This window comes from Panthera uncia (genome assembly GCF_023721935.1).
Source record: "Panthera uncia isolate 11264 chromosome C1 unlocalized genomic scaffold, Puncia_PCG_1.0 HiC_scaffold_3, whole genome shotgun sequence".
Lineage (NCBI taxonomy): Eukaryota > Metazoa > Chordata > Mammalia > Carnivora > Felidae > Panthera > Panthera uncia.
The window spans coordinates 43,210,348-43,231,994 of NW_026057584.1; the positions used below are offsets into that span (position 1 = coordinate 43,210,348).

Consider the following 21,647-nt stretch of genomic DNA (forward strand, 5'->3'; position numbering starts at 1 on the left):
TTATTGTCGGTTCATGTCTACTAGCAAGGATCATTAAATACTATATTTAAAAATCAGGAACAACCCAAATGTCCATAAGAGGGAAATGTTTCCACAGATTGTGCCTAGGCAGATAACTGAGTCGTGTACGTTTATTTAACACCATGTTTTTGAAGACTGTTTAAGGACATGGAAAAATAATCCTGGTGTGTTATTTATTAAGTGAAAACTGTGGAATACAAATTTACATATCAATTTTATATCATACTGTATATATTTAAAAAATAATTTTAAAAACTTGGAAGGAAAGACATGAAAATATTATTGATGCTTCTCTGTGGTAGGTAAAATTAGGGATGATTTTTTGTATTTCCATGTATACTTTTCCTAGATATACTTTTACATATTTTATTCTGTGGATAGGGATTAGATTTATAATCTGGAAGACAAAGAATGTTATTTCCAATAATCCAGTGTATTTATGATCAACTGGAAGAAGGGAGTCATAGCTATATGAACTATCTTTTTTTCTTTTAAAGAGCATGTCAGCATGAATATGATGTATGAAGCGTGTGCCATCTACTCATGACTTTGGCTTGGGTCAGAAGGTATAAAGACTTTGGCTTTTAGTTTGAAATGAGAACCACTGGATGGCTTTGGTGGAGGAGTGGCTTGATTTTAACAAGGTCACTCTGGCTGTGGTGTTTAGCCAAACTAAACAAGGATGGTAATGGTAGAACAGGTAGTGAGAAGAATTGGATTTTAGCTGGTTATACATCATGATGTTAGATTTTAAGAACCATTTTAAAATGTATTTATTATACAAGGATTTGAATATGTCTTATGTATATTTTACCAGTGGAACTTGTGATGAACCCCCAAAAACTCCCTACTTATTATATGGGATTTAAATATGTCTTTTATATAAATTTTATCAATTTATTTATTACATGGGGATTTAAATATGTCTTTTATCTTTATTTTCTCAATGTAACTTGTGAGGAGCCTAAACAAAAAAGCAAAACAAAACAAAAACAAAAACAAAGACCACTGGGTATAGCAGGCCTTTTTCCTGAAAATAGTACCAGATCTGCTTTTACCTTTCCTTTTCAAACATCTGCTCCTATACTAAGAAACAGTTGCTCTGTCTCTATGGAGAGCAACCAAGGTTTAAGACTATGGATCTCAAAGACTGACAGAGGCAAGTAGATTGAAATTAAAAATTCAAAAGCATTATATGAAAAGAAGGAGATGGTACCTAAGATACGGAGGATTTCTCAGGAGGTCAAAAGAGAAACTGGGGTAGAATTAAATTTGTGTTGAACACAGGAAAGGATAAATAAACTCACTGGATAAATAAACATTAAAAAATACAAAAATAAAAAGATTCTCACTTAGAATCAAAACAGAAAATTCAGTAACATGCTGTTAACAAGCAACCCATAAAACGAGGTGCTGGAAAAGTTAAAAGTAAAAAGCAAGGCAAAGATATATCAGGCAAATGCAGACAAAAAGAAGGCGCGGTCACTATATATGATGTTATAATAACATCATAAAATAGAAATGAGATATAATAGCTGACATTTGTTTAGTACTAAGGACATATAACATCTCATTTAATCCTCATGATGGTTATGAGGTTGTTAGTGCCAAACTCCAGCCCAAAAGCAATAACCAGGATAAATATGATACGACCGTAAGAGGCAATTTCAAGTGAACAAATACCGTTCACAGATCAGTGTGCAACAGATCATTTCGAATCAACATGTGAGGCAAAAAATATAATAAACACTAGAAGGGATGAGACAAATCAAGTAGCGGTGAGACACTTTAATACACCTTTCTTAGTTTCTGACCTATCAAGTAGGCAAAAACAAATGAATAAGATCTAAATGCTATAATTTAATGAAGTTTGTTTAACAATATATCACATCATTTTAATGGCGAAAATTGTAAATAATCTAAATGCCAACAGTGGAGAATTTATTAAATAAATCAGGCTAGGACTAGAGTAACCATTTAACATCTCTAAAATGATGTTGTAAATGTTTTAAAAACATTATAATTATACATTAAATGGAAGAACAGATACATAATGATATATAGGATGTGCTCTGAATTTTATTTTTGAAAGTGTGTGTAAAACATATGTGAATATATATACAAAGAAAAGAAACTAAATGGGTACCCCAAAACATTAACATCAGTCATCTCCAGATCTTGTGATTATGGGTGGTATTATTTTCTTAGTGATTTTTCCATTTGAAAATTTTCTTCAAAGGGTATTTTTGCCTCTTCAATCAGAGAAAAACATAACTGACCTTTGTTTAATGATTGTGATCTTACAAACATCCCACTTGATTCTCACAATATAGAAGAGAAAAGGTACAGATTTTATATGGGAGGAAATCAAGGCTCAGAGAGGTAACATTGCTTTTTTTTTTTTAATTAATGTTATAGTTAATAGCAGGGCTGGGGTAAAACTCTGACTTCTGACCCCAAATCCTGAGGACTTTCCAGGATATTCTTCTGGGTAAACCATGCCTCCACAAAGGCCATGTTCAAATGCTGCTGGTTCAGCATGTCAAGTGATCATGACCCTGAGGTAATAAACCCATACAGCCTGATAAGATGTTGCATCCAAGATAGTAGGAGAAAGAGGTGACAATATTTAATTAGCTCTAAATGAGCAAGGAGCTAAGGGAATAAGATAATACATTTTGATGGAAGCTGAAAGTGGAAATAGTCATGGGAAGCCAGAGCTGGTCAGCTTCAAAGGTTCTATCACCCGAGGGACAAATTTTACCTAGTTAGCATCTTTTCTAGAGGTACCCTGGGAGAAGAAAGATACTTTAAGTATAAACATGTTTCTGTGATTTGCATTTTAGGCCAGACTAAAGATCACTTTGAATGTCACCCTGGGTATCTGCAAACCAACATTAGGATTCATTCAGATCACTGGATCTGTGACCTGGCTTCATGCTCATGGTTGAGTGATGGGCCATTTGGGACTCACTTTCCACTATTTATGAACTATTAGCAGTTTTTCAGTTTCCATTTCTCTCAGTTGCTGGATAGTTTGTATTAATACTTCTGTTGCACTTCAAAATAGATTTCAGACTTTTGTTCAATGGAAAATGTACAGGGACACTTTGATGGTTGCTTTGTAAATGTCAACAATCTTCAGAGAATGATTTTATTTCTTCAGATTGGAATGATTTTTCCATTTCTCGCTTTAGGAGTTCTACTTTTCTGATTTTTTGCACAATATGTAAATTAATAAAAAAGTTTTTACGAGTGGAATCTTTGTTATGAAAATGGCTTTAAAATGTTTTTCCAATTGCTTAATAACACAAAACTTTGTAAAAATCAAATAATGAAAAGTCTAAGAAGAAACTAAAAATCCCCTGAAATTCCACCAAAATCAGAAAGCCACTGTGAACATTTTTGTCACTGCCTTTTCATGCTTTTACTGCATACACACTCATATAATTTACCATAAATTAGGTATGATACATGCTGCTTTTTATCGTAAACTTTTTCTCTTTTTCCCCTTATCTCTATCCACGCCATCACCCCCCAAGATATCATTGTTAACCAACGTGTGCTCTTCCGTACCTATACCTGATTACTTAAATAACATGGGAAAATGTTCAATTTATCCCCAGATATATTATGTGTATTTGTGGAATTTTGTAAATGGAGAAGTCAAGATTTTGTCATTTACAAACATGAAGTTTTAGCTCTCATTTCTCTGCTTTCCAAATTTCACATCACAGAAATCTCTAGATTTTATGGTAGCAAATGGTCTGTGGAGTGGACGTGCCACAGTTTATTAAACCATTCCTGCTGGGTGAGCAAGCACTTCACCACCAATTTTTCTCTATCATAAACAGTGTTGTAACAAACAACCTTGTACACGCATCCTTATGGGCTAGTGCTCTTACTTTTATGGGATAGATTCCTAGAAATGGGCTTAGTAGTCAAAGCTATAAGTACTTTAAATTTTAGGAGATAGTGTCAGGTTGCTTTCCAAATAGGTTGTAGAATGTACATTTTCATCAGTAAAGTGTCTGAGGAGCCTCTCCCTCATGTCTCCATTAGCAGTAGGTATTTTCATTCCTTTTCATTCTGGCTTACCTGATTGTTGAGAAATAATATCTCTCTTTCTATCTTAAATTCGCTTTTCTCTGACTGAGGCTGGGGATCCTTTCTCACATTTATTGGTTGTTAGAATGTGCTCTTTTGTCAATCTCCTATTTACTTTCTTCTATTGGGATTTCTCATCAATACCAAAGGATTCTTTATATATTAGAAATAAACCCATGCTTCTATGGTCAATTAATCTGTGACAAAGGAGGCAAAAATATAGAGTGGAGAAAAGATAATCTCTTCAATAAATGGTGCTGGGAAAACTGGACAGCTACACGCAAAAGAATGAAACTGGACCACTTTCTTACACCACACACAAAAATAAAAATAAAGGCCTAAATGTGAGACCTGAAACCATGTAATTCCAAGAAGAGAACATAGGCAGTAATTTCTTTGGCATCAGCTGTAGAAACCTTTTTTTAGATAGGTTTCCCGAGGCAAGGAAAACAAAGAGAAACTGAACTATTAGGATTACATCAAAATAAGAAGCTTTTGCACAGCAAAGGAAACCATCAACAAAGCAACCTACTGAATGGAAGAAGATACTTGCAAATCATAAATCTGATAAAGGATTAATATCCAAAATAGATGAAGAACTTACAGAACTCCACACCAAACAAAAAAATAATCCAATTTAAAAATGGGCAGAGGACCTGAGTAGACATTTTTCTAAAGAAAATATGCAAATGGCCAACAGACACATGAAAAGATGCTCAACATAACTAATTACCAGGGAAATACAAATCAAAACTGCAATGAGATATCACCTCACTAGAGTTGGTGAGGATGTGGAGAAAAAGGAACCCTCATGCACTGTTACTGGGAATGTAATTTGGTGCAGCCACAATGGAAAACAGTGAGGAGGTTCCTCAAAAAATTAAAATTAGAAGTACAATATAACCCAGTAATTGAACTACTGAGTATTTACCCAAAGAAAATGAAAATACTAAATTCAAAAAGATGTAGGCACCTCTATGTTTATTATAGCATTCTTTACAATAGCCAAGATATGGAAACAACCCAAGTGTCCATCCATAGATGAATGGATAAAGACGATGTGGTGTATATACGTACAATGGAATATTGCCCAGCCATAAAAACGAATGAGCTCTTGCCATTTGCAAGAACATGGATGGGCCTAGAGGGTATAACGTTAAGTGAAGTTAGTCAGACAAAGAAGGACAAATACCATATGATTTCACTCATATGTGAATTTAAGAAACAAAGCAAGTGAACAAAGAAAAAAAGAAAGACCAACCCCCTCCCAAAAAAACGGACTGTTAAATACAAAGAATAAACTGGTGGTTGCCAAAGGAGAGGTGGGGGGGGGGGTGGTATGAAATAAAGAGGAGTAGAGTGCACCTATCATGATGAACACTGAATAATGTATAGAATTGATGAATCACTATACTACACACCTGAAACTAATATAACACTGGTTATTACACATCAGTAAAGAATGTTTAAATATTTTTAAAAATATCTTTCACAGTACATAACTATCACATGAGTTGATATTTTCCTTAGTCTAATATGCCTTTTGGATTTATGACATCTTTTTCCATACAAAAAATATTTAAAGGTAGTGAAAAATCCATCTTTTTCATATAGTTTCTGGGGATCTTGCCATTGGCTAAAAGTCTCCCAACTCTTAAATTATACAAGTTTTCCTAAATTTTATTCGAACATTTTTTAAAAATTCAGTCTTTCATCTAGATAGAATTCTTAGAGAAATCCAATTCTTCTGGATTGATAGACAAGTATACCAGCAAGATTTTTTTTAATAATCCTACTGAACTGAAATACCAGCTTTCTATGTTAATTTTCTCATATGATAATTCTCCACCACTCTCTGTTATGCTCCGCTGATTAGCTATATGTCAATATTATTGATTATAATGTATACTTATGAGTTAGACATATACTACAAGTCATAGTGTATGTCGAAACCTAGTATGACAAGCCTTCCTTCCCCCAACTTGGAGACAATGATCTGGTGGTTAATTGATTGCAAACACACACTCTGGTGTCAAACTGAATCCTGATTTCAAGTCAGTTAACATCTCTATATCTTAGTTTACCTATCTGATAAATTGGGATGATAATATTTGTCACAAACAGTTGTTATGAAGATTAACATAGAACACTTGGAAAATTCCCTGGCATATGCTAAGCACTGAAAAATTAGCCTTTGTCATTTCTTAACTGTTGTACAGGATTTCTTTCTTGTGGACATCATTGACTCTTCCCTTCAACCCAAACCCTCTGGAAGCAACTCTTGGGAGTCTTAACTTCAACTGCATTAAATATATGTATTCATTTTGGGCCAATTAAAATTTTTATGATACTATGTGTCACATCCTGGAACTCTGTTTGTTCTGTGTTATGTTTTTAGTTTATGCCCTCTTAGATCTTGTTCAAAGTCTTCAATATGACTCTGGTTCAATGCCTTTCATATGACTTGCACCTTTCTTGTTAAATGTATTCCTGTTTTAAAAATTATTTTTCTTATTATTCTGATTGTAACATTTTCCCCATGTCTAGTTCTAAATGGTTATTGCCATTGTAGAAAAAAAATGTCATCTTGTTTATTCCTTCTAGCATTTTTTATTAGAGTCTCTTGGGTTTTTTTTTTTACTGTACATACAGTTATATCATCAGTAGGAGAGATGTGTGTATACCTTCTTTACCAAGATTTACATTTAATACTCCATTTTCCTGTCTTTATACTCTTGTCTAAATACTCTTTAATTATGATAATGATGTCTCCTTGTTATCACAAGAGTAGTGGTAAAAGGGTGACCAAAGGATCCCACCAGACATAAGCACAGGACCCTGACTCCTTTACCATCAATAAAAGATGTGTCCTACTACACAGAAAGCTGGAGAGTCAGCGTGGGTATGAACCCACTCAGGGGACAGCTTTCATGGTTCAAGCCTCCCCAAGGCAGCCTCACTACCAATGATAGTGCTCATCCGGGGTGAGGATCCCATTGGGCGTTACAGGGGAAGAACAGTGAACTTGAAGAATTTACTGTTTTTATAGGTAGAGAATCAAGCCTGCTCTTTAGCTGAGGGAGCCTTTACCTCATTAAGGTTGCCTGCTACAAATACAACTCTGAAAAATGAGATGAGTAAAAGAATTGTCAGGGCCTTGCACTGTTGCCATATCCAGCCAGATCATGCAGGGACACCCAGGGTCCACGGCAGATTACCTCTACCAAAATCAAGTATAACTGCCTCAGGTATTAAGGCCCCAGTTGTCTCAGGAAGTCATTTAATAATCTTGTAACCAAACACAGGCTCATTTTCTGTTGGTTGGTTTGTTTTCACCATGGCAGCTGTCTTGAGGTTTCATGAAGAATGGTTAGTCCTTGAACAGATTTATCAAAGAAACTATTCTAATTTCCAGGGAAAATAAAACAAAATGCAGCTGTGGCTCAAGGGGGTTGGCTAAATAAAGAAGGAATGCATTTTTTTAAAAGGCAGCAATGATTTAGAAAGGTCATCGTTTATTGAATAAAATACACCCAATTTGAAGAGTTTCTTCTGTCTAACTTCCCAGTTCCATGACTTTTCACAAATAATTTAAGCCCTGGGCTTCCTAATATGTGCCTTGCAGGCTATTATCAGCATTAAAAACAAATTGTATAAAGCACCCTGCATGTAATCGGTATTCAGTAACGCACATGCTCCATTATTGTTATGTTCAAACATGTAAATAGTAAGTGGAATTTGTTAACATTTACCTTGTGTTCTTCCTGTCATTCTGAATTAAGCAGTTCATTTATCTCTTAATTACAGGGCTGTGAATTACCAAAGAGCATTGAATTTTAGTCATCCTAATGATTTAACTAGCCTCCAACTCTTTCTTCCTCTTTTCACTGAATGACAAAGTTTCAAAGCCAACATTCATCTTCTACAAAAACCTTTGCTGAAACAAAGCAAAGAGAAAGATCTGATATGAAGTATATACGTGTAATCTGTCACTTCTTGTTTTGTTTTAATCATAAAAGTTCCACATGCTTAATTATTTTAAAACTTCTAATACCAAAGAATTGGGGAAAAGTAAAATTTCCATTCCTCCCAATCCCATTTCCCCAAGGAGAACCATTAATGAGAGTGTGATGTGTTCATTCCAGGTTTTATTTCTATGCATAGAAAGTGTAATATTAGTTATTTTCTTCCAAAGATTATATGAATTATGCTGAGGTGAAAGCACTATATTATTATTATTTCTAATTCCGAGCCTGTGGGTTAATTTTTTTTAATTCAAAGCAGCTTTTAGTGTGTTTGTGTGCATGCACAAGTTAGTCCTAAAGAAAAGACAAGGAAGTCCCTCCTGTCTGATGTGTTGAAAGCCCCAAATACATAGTCTTCCTTTTTCTAGGGCTTTATATTCATGTAAATATACTTCCTAGAACATAGCTCAGTCTTCATTGCCTTTATAATAGTTTTTTTGTTCCTTTCTGTGAAACCTATTAATAGGAAGATTTATATCTTCTGTGACTTGCCATTATGAGCTTTCAGCTCTCCTAACACCCCCAGGAGGTAACAAAGAAAACTCCTTATGTTTACAGAGTGCTTTACAGATTACAAAGCTCTTTCTCAAATGTCTGCCATGCTCCTCACTGTGACTCTGTGATGAGTGGCAAGCATTATTTCCCCAACTAATAGGACAATTAAAGTAATAAAGGTTAAAAGGCGACTTGCCTAAGGTCACACAGCCACCGTCACAAACCCAGTTCCCCTCAGTTTCTTAGAGAGTTCTCAGGCAGCTTCACAGAGTCAATTGTCCAGGATGAGTCGAGCCTTCACAGACATAGAACATAGTTTAGGAAATATACTCAGAGTTTATAGAAGACATACTTGATTCCTTTAAGAAGTGTTTTCTTTTCATTTAAAAGAGTAAGCTAAGACAAGCTATATATACCTGCAGCTAATTTTTAGCTACTGGATTTTAAGATGGATGCATTATTATCAGCATAAATAGAAATAAGGCATTAATCATTTCCATCCATGGAGAATCTGTACCTCACCTCTCTTTCATCAAGAAACTCTTTGTGGTGATTAGAGGATTTAAAACTAACTAAACAAGGGAGTGCCTGGGTGACTCAGTTGGTTAAGCATCAGACTCTTGATTTCGGCTCAGGTCATGATTTCACAGTTGGGTTCGTGGGATCAAGCCCCGAGTCAGGCTCTGCGTGGACAGCACCGAGCCTGCTTGGGATTCTCTCTGTGCCCTTCCCCCTCTCTCAAAATAAATAAATAAGCTTTAAAAAAATTAAAAAATAAAGCTAACTAAACAGGAGAGGCAAGCCACTCTATTCATGTGCTTTTGTTCATTCCCGGCAAAAGAAATAGCATAAGGATGTGTGAGACCTGTGACTTCAATACGACAATTTAAAAAATAGACTTGATTTTTTTTAGAACAGTCTTAAGTTTACAGAAAAACTGAGTGGAAAGTACAGAGATTTCCCATCTACTCCCTTAGCCTCCCCTCCCCCGTGTCAGTGCGTTTCCCCTGTCGTTAGCAGCTTGCATTCAGTGTGGCACATTCATTACAACTGATGAATCAGTAATACATTACTATTAAAGAAAGTCTATAGTTTATTTTAGGATTCATTCTTTGTGTTCCATAGTTCTGTGAATTTTGATAAACACATAATATCATGTAGCCACCATTACAGTCTCATACAGAAAAGTTTCACCACCCTAAAAATCCTGTGTTCCATCTGTTCTTCATTCCTCCCTCCCTCCCTTCCTACCCCCGCAACACCTAGCAAACACTGATTCTTTTACTGTCTCCATAGTTTTGCCTTACAGTACCTAGCCTTTTTATATTGGCTTATTTCATTTAGCAATGGCTTTAAGTTTTCTCTTTGCATAACTTGATACCTCATTTCATTTTATCACTGAATAATATTCTATCGTATAGATGTACCACATTATGTTTATCCATTCACCTACTGAAAGACGTCTCAGTTGCTTCCAAGTTTTGATAATTTGAATAAAGTTGCTATAAACATTCATATCCTGGCTTTTTAAAAATTTTTTAAAAATTATTTTCTCAATGTTTATTTATTTTTGAGAGAGAGACAGAGTCCAAATAGGGGAGAGGCAGAGAGAGAGAGGGAAACATAAACCTGAAGCAGGCTCCAGGCTCTGAGCTGTCTGCACAGAGCCTGACTCAGCGCTCGAACCCATGAGCCATGAGATCATGACCTGAGCGGAAGTGGGAGGTTTAACTGACTGAGCCACCCAGACACCCCATCGTATCATGGCTTTTGTGTTGTCGTAGACTCTGGGTCTAAAGTTCTCTCTTGTCTAGCAAGAGAGCGGGATGCAGGATTGAAAGCGAGAGATGACTAATGTCTGGGAAAAGACAAGAGCCCTGAATAAGGGTCCTTGCCCCATATTTATTCAGATCAGAAGGCTTACAAACGTGATGGGCATGCACAAAGAGACAAAGAAACTGTGAACATTAACTTGGTGGCATGAAGGAAGAGGAGGGTTTTGAAGACATACAGTGTTTGGGGTTTGGGTCAATACAAAACAAAATCTGGGTGCCAGGCAGTTGGGGAGTAATGTTGTTTACAGAGGACATGAGGCAGCACCTCTGTTTATCTTAGCTAGCCTAGGGGATGAGACAGATAGGGAGAGTAACCTCAGGGTTAATAAGGCACCTTTTCTTTTGTTAACCATCTTCGCTCTGGGCTGCTTGCCTGCAGCACAGCTGTCCATAGTCCAATTCACCAATTTACCTAACCTGGCCCTATTCTCCTGTGAAAAGTAGCTTTCTGCTACAGTATTAAATTGGGGGTGCTTCCACCCTGAATATCTAATCTTGTTTATTTCATATACCTATGTATTTGGTACCTTTGCACCATTCCTACTTTAGGCCTTTGCCTCTCCCTGTCTATTCTGGGGCTCTTCACCCCCTCTCTATTTCGGGGTGTCTTTGTGCCTCCCTATTCTTGGGGTGCCTTTGCACCCCCATATTCTTGGGTGCCAATCTGGTTTACCCAAACTCGGGTGTGAACATTTTATGGCTTTGTATTTCTTTATGCGTTGTTAACCCATTGGTGTAAGCCCAGGCAATTCCTAATCTTATCCTCCACATTGTGTGAGCCTAAGTTTTTAATTCATTTGGGTAAATAGGAGTATGATTGCTGGATCATATGGTGGGAGTATGTTTAACTTTGTAAGAAGCTGCCAAACTATCTTCCAAAGTAGCTGTACCATTTGAAAGTTCCTGTTGTGCCACATCCTCTTCAGTATTTGGTGTGGTCTGTGTTTTGGATTTAACCTTTCCAATAGCTGTGTAGTGGTATCTCATGGTTGTTTTAATTATCCTGGAAGATAACTGCTTTTTAAATCTATTAGAGTGATCCTTCTACATCTTAATCAGCCTTAAGACAACTAAGTCAGCTCTTCAAATTGATTGGGATTTTTCTGCCATAGACATGTTCTTATGATTCTAGTGAGAAAATACTAGGTAGAAGCTATTAAGAAAAATCATGTGCCCAGAACAAAGAGAAGGAAATAGGAAAAGGCTGAAGCTGAGAACATGTTGTCAAGTAGAAACAGGCCACTGTGTTTGGCACTGGTAAGAGGCAAGGATAAAAATGATTTAAGAGCACTATTTGGGATGATAAAAGGGGAAAGAGCTCATTGGCAACCAGAAGTGTGCAGTAGATTGCAGATTGCCAATAAAAGTGTGAATGAAAACATTTGACTCCATAATTGGAGACAACTGCTTCATATCCCAGAGATACCATAAAAGAGGAAATATCAACATTTGAGTGCAGTATGGTTATAGGTAGTTAAAAACAATGAGAAGTCAAAATTTCTCTAATTGAGGTTAGAAGAAGAGCTGGTATAGCAGAACCAAGGGGTGCCCTACCCATATCCCCTTGGGCCCCATCATTTCAGTTCAATCTAGTGGCGTGATAAGTGCTAGCATCTGTATGTATACACATATATATATTTTTTCTTTTTGCTTCAGGGCTAATGAAGATAAGAGTTGGTGTAAAAATGCTCCAGTTCCCAAAGCCCTTGGGTAGATAGCTCTGTCACCTGCTCTCTCCACTGGTTCCTAACCCATCTTAGCCAATGGCTTGATAACACCTGGTTTACTGGATACCTTTTCTTTGTCTCACTTATCCCCCTCCCATAACTGTTTTTGGGGATCAACTCTCAATTATACATTTTGCACTCAAATTCTTATTGCAGGGTTAGCTTTTGGAGGAACCCAGGCTCAGACAGTTGTTGATTACATGTTTCTTCAGAATCCTACATCCCCTTTCATTCCTACTGCCTCCCTCTTTCCAGGCTCCCATGAAATTTCCCCCTTTATTTGACCTGAGACTCATTATTTTCATCCTGTAGTTGCCAAGTCATTGACTGCAGCCAGAAAACAATATCCGATTCTTCTTTCACAATGCAGAGGCAATTAATTAAATGTAGTGTTAACTCTTCCTCATGTGTTTGCATTTTAAAGGGGATCCTTGGAGAAAGAACTCAAAGGAGTGAATGAATGTCTAGTTGTGAAATCTCAGATTCTGTGCCACCTGAATGGAGGAGATTATTTTGAGCAAGACTTCTCATATCCTTTACCTCTGATTGTGGTACTCCTTGGACCATTTGGGAGAAAACAAGCAGATTAACTAGTCACTTTTAAGTGACAAGTCAAAATTAGAAATTAAATGGAAGGGCTGGAGAAGAGGAATTTGAAGGAAAGCCAAAGAATTTGGCATAAAGTAGCAAAAAGAATAAAACAGCATATTCATTAATCCTAAAATACCTTTTTTCAGCATTTTAATCTCTGAAATGAAAATGCATCTTATAATCAGTAGCATCTCTTAATTACGGTTGTCAGGTGGCAAACACAATGTCATTGTCATTGCCTGTGATATGAAAGTCGGTCATAGCTATTCGCGTTGTTGTCACTTCAGTTGAATTATGTGCACTGTTGGCATAGCATATGTTGAGTTTAATTGCTGCTTAAAGCGTCATCAGTATAATACTGATTTAGGATTGAAACAAATAGCTATCATTTATGCAAAATGGGTTGGGAACAAGTCAGCAGGGTATAAATGTGATATTTGTTAAGCAAATTATTTGTCACTGGATGGATGATCCTAAATTCCATATTTCCATGGAAAGTAACAGTAAAGTGCTTTACAGGATGAACCAAAGGAAGATGCACACAGGTAAAAGAAGTTGTGTTACATTTTGTTTTTGAGATTCGTGCAAAAGGACTGCCTATCATACACAAAGCAACAGTGGGAAGAGAAATTGCCAAATTCCTCACAATAGAGGAATGAAATACCAGTGCAATAGCAAACTAGAGTAAACAAATCATGCATTGCATGGAACAATCTTTAAGATGCATAGTATCTATTTATCAGAAACTTCCTGCTGATTTGGAACACAATGCACTTAACTTCCAGCATGATGCCATTGAGGAAAAAGTTCAATACGTGTTTAATCAAATAGGTAATGCCTGGGATGGGGAATTTGTTTTCTTTGATGAGACTTAAAATTACACTGTCAGTGCAAAAGGGATCAAGAGTATGAGTTTGGATTATGACAAGCAGTGTGTCACTGTAATCTTATACCTGCCAATTGCTGAAGTTACTGCCGTATTTAATTTAATTTAAACAATGTCTAAGAATAAGAACTTCTTCAAAGACATTATTGGGATGGGCATTAAGGAGGGTACTTGTTGTGATGAGCCTTGGGTGTTATAGGTCAGTGATGAACCCCTAAATTCTACTCCTGAAACCACTATACTCTATATTTAACTAACTTGAATTTAAATAAAATCTTGAAAGAAGGAACAAAAAGATATTATTGAGTGGACCAAAAAAATATAGATGAAAGTCCAGCTGATAGAGGACTGCTTAGTAGGCTTCTGGAATAGACATCCAGGAACCTACTATATATTCTTGTCCTCAATGATTGTATGGACATGTTTCTGAATAAAGAATAATTCCACCTAAAAGCATAGTGATATGGTTGTTAATAAAGATGGCATGACCAGGCCGCTACAACCCCTCAATGTTTCAGTCAACAAACCATTTAAGGACCATTTGCAGAAGGAATGTGAGTCCTGGTTCTTGTTTGAAGGTTTTCTATTCAGACCTTCTGGTAAGATCAAGAAAGTGCTAGCATCAAAACTTACAGAATGGAGACAGTAGCTGTGCACACTTTAAAGAAATGCTGCATCACCAACATTCCTGATGTCCCAGAGGACATTATTTTATGGAATAATATGAATGCCAATGGGACTAAGTTGAAAAGAGATTCAGAAAATTTGAATTCTAAGTATGTGAAGAAGTTTTAGGAATACATTAACCAATTTACTTCACATGTAATACCCTTTTTATATATGCACAGTGCTGATATGTGATTTTAAATATTTATATCTCTATAGAAATAAATCCAGAGTTCTTTCAATAAGGATAAAATAAAATTTCCAAGTGATAAAAAGCATTATGTCATAGTTTATATTTTTGCCTCAAAGCTAAACGCATCATTAAAGTTCAGTTCACAGAAATGGCAGGATTGACTCACTAGTATATAATACGTCTGAATGTGTGTGAGAGAACCCTAGGGAGAACAATCCACAAGATAGATTTTAACATGCCTCTTTCAATAACTGGTTAAATTAATCAGAAAAAAAATCAACAGAGATGCAGAAATCTGAACAAAACAACTGACACACATTGGGCTAATGAACCTGTGTAAGACATTTGCACTGCATGCAGACTTCACATTCCCCACAAGCTCATACGGGACACTTACAGAAGGTTCATCTGCTGGGCCACAAAGCAAGTCTCAGCAAATTTTAAGTGGTTAAAGTCACTCAGAGCATCTACTCTGATTAGAATTTTTTAATCTATAGAAAATGAGTGGGAAAAAAAACCCCCAGAGAAGTAGAAAACCCCTATGCTTGGAAATTAACCAAAACATTTATTTCTAAACAAGACGTAGGATGAAGGTAAAATCCTGATGGAAGTTAAATGATAGAAAAGGGAGAAAAATGTTATCAACATTCACATAAGATATGATTTGTGTACGTAGAAAATCTGAGAGAGTTTACAGATCAATTGCTAGAAATTGTTAAGAGATATTAAAAATACATTATTAGAGGGGTGCCTGGGTGACCAAGTCAGTTAAGTGTCAGACTTAGGTTCAGGTCATGATCTCACGGTTTGTGAGTTTGATCCCCGTGTCTGGTTCTGTGCTGACAGCTCAGAGCTTGGAACCTGCTTCCGATTCTGTGTCTCCCTGTCTCTCTGCCCCTCTCCTGCTCGCACTCTGTCTCTCTCTCAAAAATAAATAAACATTAAAAGTTAAAAATAACACACATTATTAGAGTCAATAAGATTTTTGCTAAGTTGCTAGATTCAAAATCAATATATGCAAGTCAAATATATTTCTACATACCAGCAAAAATAATTAGGAAAGAAAGATATAATTTATTCTATTATCAAAAATACCAGTTATATAGAAATAAACCTAACAAAACAATGTGTAAGATCTCCATAGATAATTATAATGCTTAATGGAGAGACATTAAAGAAGACCTAAATAAATGGATTAGAACACAATTATAAAGATGCCAAGCTTCCCAAATGTATCTAAAGATTTAGCAACATTTAAATTCTCAACATGATCATGTGCGTGACTGCAGGCAGACAAGCTGGTTCTAAAATTTATATGGAAATGCAAAGAAACCTATTTTGCTTGACGTCGAAACTTATTATAAAGCTCTAGTAATTAAGATAGCTGGTTGATAAAACAGAGATAGGTAGAATCCTAGATGGAATGGAGTCCAGAAGCAAACCCACCCGCATGTGGACACTTGATGTATGAGACTCAACCCAGCAGAGCACAGTGGAGGAAAGAAGTCAGTAAATATTGTCAGAACTGGGTACCCACATAGAAAAATGTGAAAAGGACCTCTCATTACCAACAAGCTCCAAGAGAATTACAGTGAAAAACAATATGATAAAAAGGTAACAGGGAAAAAACCTCCATGACTTCAGGTTAGGGAAAAACTTCCTAAGTCATAAAAAGCATTAATCATAAAGGGAAGAACTAATAAGTTTGATTTCACCAAAATAAATACTTCTATTCATTGGCACTTATGAAAGCACAGCCACAGGGCAGAAGATAATGTGCTACCCATATATAAGACAGACACACACCCAACAGCAAATGGGCAGTTTTCTCTCTCTGGCGTTATCTTCCTTCCTTCCTCCCACCAACACAGGGATGTTTTTTATTTTGTTTTGTTTGGGTTGCGTTTGGTTTCGGTTTTGATTGCTTTTCTTTTTTCTTTTTTTTTAAGGTTCATACACATGGTAACTGAAAGATGAACAGGAGTACATCATTGATATTTACCAAAATAAAAAGCACTAATTTGGTTTTGAATCTGTAGTGATCAATTTTCCATGAGACATTTTTGTCTCATACAGTTAAGTGAAGGACTAAGTTAGAAAAATGCAGAAGGAAAAGTGAAAAGATAGGCTAGATGAAAACAATGGTGATGCTGTGCTCTCTTTAACTAAGGGAGAAAAATAAACAGTTTAACCTTGTAAGATGTGAGGGGAAGTTGAATCTGAAAGGGAAGGTAAAATAGTTCAAGCAGGAAAGGAAAATGAAAATGTACACAACAGAGCTGAGAAATGTTGAAAGATAGTATCTGAATGATCACGGGAAAGCTCCCATAAGGGTGAGAAAAACAAAGACAAATAATGGTGATTCTCAGGGTCTTAGCAGAACTCCAGATCTTGGGAAGAGTTTTCAAGTTTACATAAATAACAGAGCCTCCAAATGAGCCCTAGAAGAAGAAGCCCTCTATTTTTAAAACCAGAATACTTAAAAATTAAAGGCAAAATGAGAAAGCATTATCTTTCTTGGGAAGTTGAACAGGAGTTATTTGGAAAAAAATCAATAGATAGGAAAATTAACAACAGGAGCAAATTTCTAACTAGAGACTGTCTGAAATTGTCAGCATGCAGAAATGGGAAATTTGGTATGTTTGCTAAAGAAATAGAATCATTTTCATTTCTTTACCTTATGGGCTGTTGTCAGTTTATTTTTGTTGTTGTTTTTTTTTCTTTTGGAGCTTTCTTATTTAAGAGGGAAGAAAGGTTTTTGCAGGTTGTAGAATATGGAAGAGCAGGAACTCAGAAACTTGGTGTTTACCCTAGGTTTACAAATAAAAGTCCCAACTGATGTGCATCACCTAATAAAGTTATGGCAGCAGTGAAGGTCATAAAAATGTTTACAACCTCATTTCTTTCCTTGAAAAATCCTTTGGTTTATCAATCTGCATAATCTTACTTTTGATTAATCGCCAATTTTCCACTTTATGGGTCGTTATTCTGGTTTTTTTTTTTTTTTTTCTGTTATTGACCTTTTGACCGTTTCGTAGATAATTATCACCTCCTTCAGAGAGGAGGGTGGAGGGAAACTAAATACTTTTCTACATTTATTAAGCATCCTGTTAACCCTGGCTTGGAAAAGTCCTCGTAACAAAGAAGTTTAACACTCCTAAAATAATGGTGTTGTTGCAGATAGTTTTATAAATCAAGACATCTCAGACCCCTGCAGGGCCCTGGCAAGTGAGGTAAATCAGTGCCTGGATTTCTCAGTGGTGGACAATCTGGCACACATTTCCCCTGGAGGGATTACAATATTTGAACTTACACAACATACCTAGTGGCTGAATTAAACCCACAGACTGCCAGCTGCCAATGTCTGCATAGGTAATAAAAAAGTATATGCTTAGGTGTGATAAAAGTATTACTGCTAAGGGGCGCCTGGGTGGCTCGGTTGGTTAAGCATCTAGCTCTTGGTTTCAGCTCAGGTCATGATGTTGCAGCTCGTGAGACAGAGCGCCCTGTTGGGCTCGGTATGGACGGTACAAGAGTGCTCTCCCTCTCTCTGTCTCTTTCTGCCCCTCCCTTGCTCTCACTCTCAAAATAAATAAATAAATATTTTCTCAAAATAAATCTATCTTTCTCAAAATAAATAAATATTTAAAAAACATATTATTGCTGAAATGTGTGATAGTTCCACTCTAGTAAACTCACGGTTATAAGCCAGTCGACATGAAAGGCTTGGACCGAAGAATGCTTGAAGCATACCATAAAGTACAGAGTTAACAAGTGAACAGCTGGGACCACCTGGTTCATAATAATTTGCGAAGAAGTAACTCTTTTACCTAAAACTTATCTTACGCATAAAATAAACGGAACCTCCTGAGTGTGCGTTCAGAGCCTTTCCTACAGAAGTGTTCAAGAACTCTTTAATTATTAAAAATGATTTTTGAGGACACAGCAATATGCTACATAGGAGTTTCATTCACAATATAAGTTGCTGTGGCTTTAGGGCAAATTGTTGAAATAAATCCCAAGTCATTTCCTATATTTAATGAAAGGTTATTTTTGATTTGCAAGTAGTGATGTTTCTTTACGATGTATACATTTAAGCTTTTATGTTGTTTTTGCTCACTTTTTTCAGGGAAAATTTCATGGAAATCCAATGCATGTAGCTGTGGTCATTTCAAACTGCTTAAGGGAAGAGAGGAGGATATTGGCTGCAGCCAACATGCCCGTTCAGGTAATATTTTCTGAGCTTGTGATCTTGTTATCACCTTGAACTCAATTTTTCTGAAACAGATAAATTCTTATCTTCTTCCCATCCATCTCCTTCTACCTATGCTAATGGTGCCAACCATCCTTCCAATCACTTGGAATCAAGGTCATAGGATCATTTTTGAGTAGTTCTTTGTCCCTGCCTTCATACTGAGATAATTACCTCGTCTGTCTAGAGTTTGTTTCTGGAATCTTATCTATACATTCTTCTCTGTTTCCATTGGTCACCCTCTGATTCATGATCTTAAAACACCAGTTGGGGAATATAGTTAACTATCTCCTGGTTGAATTCCTAACTACCATTTGGATTTTGCTTCCCTCAGCGTGTTTATCCTTAGGGATTAATGTTGCTCAAAACCTTCTATATCTCCCAATTTCCTACCCCAAAAGTCCAAAACTACTCCACAAGCAAAAACTTTATCTTTTAGAAACTCCACAAATACTTGCTTGTGGATTGTTTCAATGTACTTTGCACCTGCCATTTTTGAGATTCTATTTTATCACCCTATCCTGAATGAATTCAGAGCCCCCAACCAAGACTCATAGAGGAAAGAATGAAGCCCTTGGGAATACTTTTTCAGTTAATCCTTATAAAAAGGAAAGAATATGTAAGTAATCAGTTTTCCAAATGACATCCTCCATAATTTAGTAAATCACACCACTATATTTATTTTTAAAAGCCCAAGAAAAGTATATTTTTTTGGAACTATTAAGAATTTTTAGATTTAACTATTGTCAGGTTATGGTTGTTTTGGGAGAAGGATGAAATTTTAACAATTTCTTCTTTCTTAGATGAAGAAGGGCAGTATCATTTTTATTTAATTTAAAATCTAAAGTATAGTGCTGCTAAAGTAAATATAGCTTGATTCATAATTGGGTAAAAATTAAGGTTCTATGACTACTATTATATGATATTCTTATATATCCTCAACTCTGCTTTTCTATATCCCTCTTATCTCTAGTCATTGTAGTGTGTGTGTGTGTGTGTGTGTGTGTGTGTGTGTGTGTTGTTCTCTTCAAATGTCAGATATCAGTCGAATTAGAAGCTACAAATAATCTCCCAGATGCATGCCACAGCATGGTACCACATGCTACCATAAAAGAAGCACTATTGTAAATTTCAAACCTTCAAACCAATATACAAATATCTGGATGGATCTATAGATAGAGAGAGAGTGAGAGACAGAGAGAAATAACTGAAGACAAAATGAGAGAGAAGGAACTTTATAAATATTTTCCAATCTGAAGAATGTGGTGTAGTTGAAAGAACACCTGACTGCCAGCCAACCGCATCGGCTCTACTTGAGGTTCCACCCGATTTGCTTGGTCAGGTCATCAGCCTTTCTAACCGTAGCTCCTGGCCCAGCTATAAGGTAAACAGGTTGCTGATGTTCTCTCATCTCTGGGTATCTGTATACTTTGATACCAAAGGAATACACTCTGTTTGTTTGTATCTGAGGAACACTCAATGTTAGATTATTTGAATGGCCAAGAAATGGTGCTTGGAAAAGTTGGTTAGCACCTTTCTGTTTAACTAGGCTAACAGTTTCAGATATTCTTTAGTGAGCTCCCTTTTGTTCCGGTGTAAAAGTAAATCTCATCCCAGCAGATTCAACATCCCTAATTCTGAATTTAAGTCCAACTTAACGTAGCCTCTATACTCATTTTTAAATTACATGTATTCATTTTATAGAATTTCGAAAGTAACAATAGGTCTGTTGTAGAATGTTAGGAAAAAAAGTTTAAGCCATAAAATCATCCGTAACTTCACTTATATACTGATAACATTTTAGTGTGTGTACTTAAGTTCACATGTCTATGCATATATCCATATATTTCTACATACATATACATATATAAGAACTAGAGATCACAAACACATGGTGTTTTTATAATTTGCTCTTTTTCTTAACAACTTAGTGCTACTTTAAATGTCATTAAATATTTTTCTAAAGCATGCTTTTTAATAGCTGTAGAATGTTCCGTATCATACTGATCCAAGCCTCAGTTCAAAGTATGCTACATATGCTACATTTGTTATTTGTTATAAACTTGTTTTATCCACATCACTGAAAGTTCAAGACATCTTTTTTCTAGGGACCTTTGGAGAAATCCTTACAAAGTTCTTCAGTTTCAGAAAGGCAGAGGAATGTGGAGCACAAAGTGACTGCCATTAAAAATAGTGTGCAGGTGAGTGTTTCATGAAAAATTAGCAAGGTGGCCCTAATTGTGCCTCTTTTTCTTATGTGCCCAAAGCTAGTACATACAGAAATCATAGGGTAACTTGTCAATAAGATAACTATCTCTCACACACTATGTTCATATTAGAAAAGATTTCTTTGGGGGAAACTTTTCAACTTCAATTTACTGGAGACTGGAGCTCCCCGCCCCCCAAATTCTAAGCCTCTAACCTTCACATCTGTAATGTCTGCATCTTCATCTGCAAAAGTGAGGATAACCACCACCACGGGCTTGTTGTGAGGACAAATGAGATGATGTAAGGAAAGCCATTAGCCCAGACCTTGGCACTTAATACCTATTATGTCTGAGCAGAAAGATATCACCACGTTTGGAGAAAAGCAAAGTGAAATCTTGAAACATAAACAAACAGGAGACATAGAGGAAGCATAGATATTTTTCTAAGAAGCAGAGAGGGACTGTAGGCTGAACTGTCATAAAGTACAGCAGATTAGAATAGAGCCTTTCAGTGAAAAGATAACTGATCCATTAGTGCAGAGTTGTAGGGAACTAAAAGGGAAAAGGTATCCATATTCTCCAATAATAAAAAAAAAAGTTATTAGTAGCATCATTTGGAACCGAGAGATAAAAGGCAAGATG

The 21,647-nt window shown here is 36.1% G+C and overlaps 1 protein-coding gene across 15 annotated transcripts in view; it reads left to right on the forward strand.

Annotated features, from left to right (window-relative positions):
- The window catches only part of STAT4 (signal transducer and activator of transcription 4), a 113,306-nt gene that overhangs the window by 56,864 nt on the left and 34,795 nt on the right, over nucleotides 1–21,647 (forward strand). For 14 of the 15 annotated variants that reach the window (XM_049615290.1, XM_049615292.1, XM_049615291.1 and 11 more), the window contains 2 exons: nucleotides 18,676–18,774; nucleotides 20,907–20,999. In XM_049615290.1, the coding sequence (XP_049471247.1) occupies nucleotides 18,676–18,774; nucleotides 20,907–20,999 (192 nt within the window). Of the gene's footprint in view, nucleotides 1–12,634; nucleotides 13,347–18,675; nucleotides 18,775–20,906; nucleotides 21,000–21,647 lie in introns of all 15 variants that reach the window. The other variant, XM_049615293.1, reaches the window with a different exon arrangement.